The sequence below is a fragment of the Etheostoma spectabile genome, chromosome 16 (genome assembly GCF_008692095.1).
Source record: "Etheostoma spectabile isolate EspeVRDwgs_2016 chromosome 16, UIUC_Espe_1.0, whole genome shotgun sequence".
NCBI classification, from domain to species: domain Eukaryota; kingdom Metazoa; phylum Chordata; class Actinopteri; order Perciformes; family Percidae; genus Etheostoma; species Etheostoma spectabile.
Genome location: NC_045748.1, coordinates 23,662,509 through 23,664,487, shown reverse-complemented (window position 1 = coordinate 23,664,487; position 1,979 = coordinate 23,662,509). Strand labels below are relative to the sequence as shown.

At 38.6% G+C, this 1,979-nt stretch overlaps 1 protein-coding gene across 1 annotated transcript in view; it reads left to right on the top strand.

Annotated features, from left to right (window-relative positions):
• The window catches only part of spra (sepiapterin reductase a), a 5,263-nt gene that overhangs the window by 1,292 nt on the left and 1,992 nt on the right, over positions 1-1,979 (top strand). Inside the window, exon 2 of the mRNA XM_032539269.1 lies at positions 1,396-1,686. Within this exon, the coding sequence (XP_032395160.1) occupies positions 1,396-1,686 (291 nt within the window). The remainder of the gene's footprint in view (positions 1-1,395; positions 1,687-1,979) is intronic.

The window sequence follows — 1,979 nt, the reverse complement described above, 5'->3', positions numbered from 1 at the left end:
CTGGGAACCAAAAATTGTTAGCTGGGCAGAAGTCAAAATCGATGTACGTTTGTACTCTTTCTATTCAGCTATTGTTGCTGAGTTGTTTCAGTCTGCAATGAGTACTGAATGTTAACCGTTTTACCCTGGGATGTGAAGCTGCTAGTTTATCTGTATTTTGCTAGCTTGCTAACTTTCCATCATACGTAAAAAACGTATCACACACTAGCTAGCTAGCATACCAGCTAGCTAGTGTTTTGGGCTTTAATCGTTACTGAGCCAGAGAGGATGTCCATTTTACTTGCACAGTGTGATAATTGTACATTTTTTATTTAAGTATTTTTTAATAAGCGATTAAAAGCCACTGTTATATCAGATAATATTAGTTACAACAGCTGTGACATTAATGCACTTTTTGAGGTTTATTGAAACTTCCTTCATCTTATTACCAAGTAAATTGTCGAATTCCAATAATATGGTAGTCAAAATGTCAATGCTTTCCTTAATAACTACATAACACAATACTTGTACTTTTAGTTTTAGTACTTGAGTAGTAACTTTTAAAATAAACTACTTGCTATACTTAAGTACAAAATAATGTCAAACTGTAGTACTTCTAGTTAAGCAGGGTGCTCAAAGAGCACTTCAACTTCTACTCAAGTCCCTTTTTGGATAGAGCACTTGTACTTTTACGGTCTTTACGGGTCTCTAGTACTTTATACATACAAGTCTGGTCCTGAGGTAACTTCTGTTACAAGTTGACACGGTTACACTTTACAATAAGGTACACAAAAATGTAGGTAGTTACTGAGGAACAGATGAGGAATGAATGAGGAACAAATAATAAGTTAATTAATAGTTACTAGAGCCCGACCAACAAAGGATTTTTAAAGCCGATACAACTATTTGGTTATTTAAAAATCTGATTTTCCGATATATCGGACGATATATTTAAAAAAATAATCCAGAAACGCTTAACAAAACAAACAGATTTCCCTGACATTAGTTATTTGGAGTTATTTAGGAGTTTTTACTAAAATAATATGATAATTTGTATTGTCACAACAGAGGAACATCAACATATATTAAAGTTCTGATAAATAAAATGTATAAAAACTTAAGATATGAAACTTAAAGTGCTTTGAACAAAAATACAATAACAAGAGTGTTGCCAACAGGAACGCTGTAGAGCGCCCTCTGGTGGACAGACTATGCAACACCAACACTCATAACACGGTTGACAGTCCGTTTTTATTTTTAATATTCATTATTGATTTTTTTTTTTATCGGCCATTATAAATGCAGATATTGATAGATCGGGATATGCCTAATATCAGCCTGCCGATACATCAGTCGGCCTCTACTGTGTATGAGGATATAGACACACACTAGTAACACCTCCTTCCCTCTTCCCAGCTTCTCTGGGTGACGTGTCCCGCTACGCCAAAAGCTTCACCAACATGGCCGAGGTGGACTCCTACTTGTCCCTCAACGTCAGCTCCTCCCTGTGCCTCACCGCCGGCGTCCTGCAGGCTTGTCCACAGCGTCCAGGCCTGCGGCGCACCGTGGTCAACATCAGCTCCCTGTGCGCTCTGCAACCTTACCGCTCCTGGGTGCTGTACTGCACAGGCAAGGCTGCCCGAGACATGATGTTCAGGGTGCTGGCGGAAGAGGAGCCGGACCTTCGTGTGCTAAACTACGCTCCAGGTGAGGAACTGCCACTTTGTGCTTGTTGCAGTTGTCATTTATCAACACTTCTTTCACTCACACACACACACACACTACTGATACCATTGATTCCACATCTGGTTTGATTTTGGTAAATAGTATCTTGTTTACTTTACAATAAACACTTTATTGGCATTTTAACCTGTCTGGTTTCCCCTTTGTGTCACATGCATTGAGCCGGTTTGTTACGAGCTGACTCAGAGGAATTGAATTGAATTCAATTCAATTTTATTTATAGTATCAATTCATAACAAGCGTTATCTCGAGACACT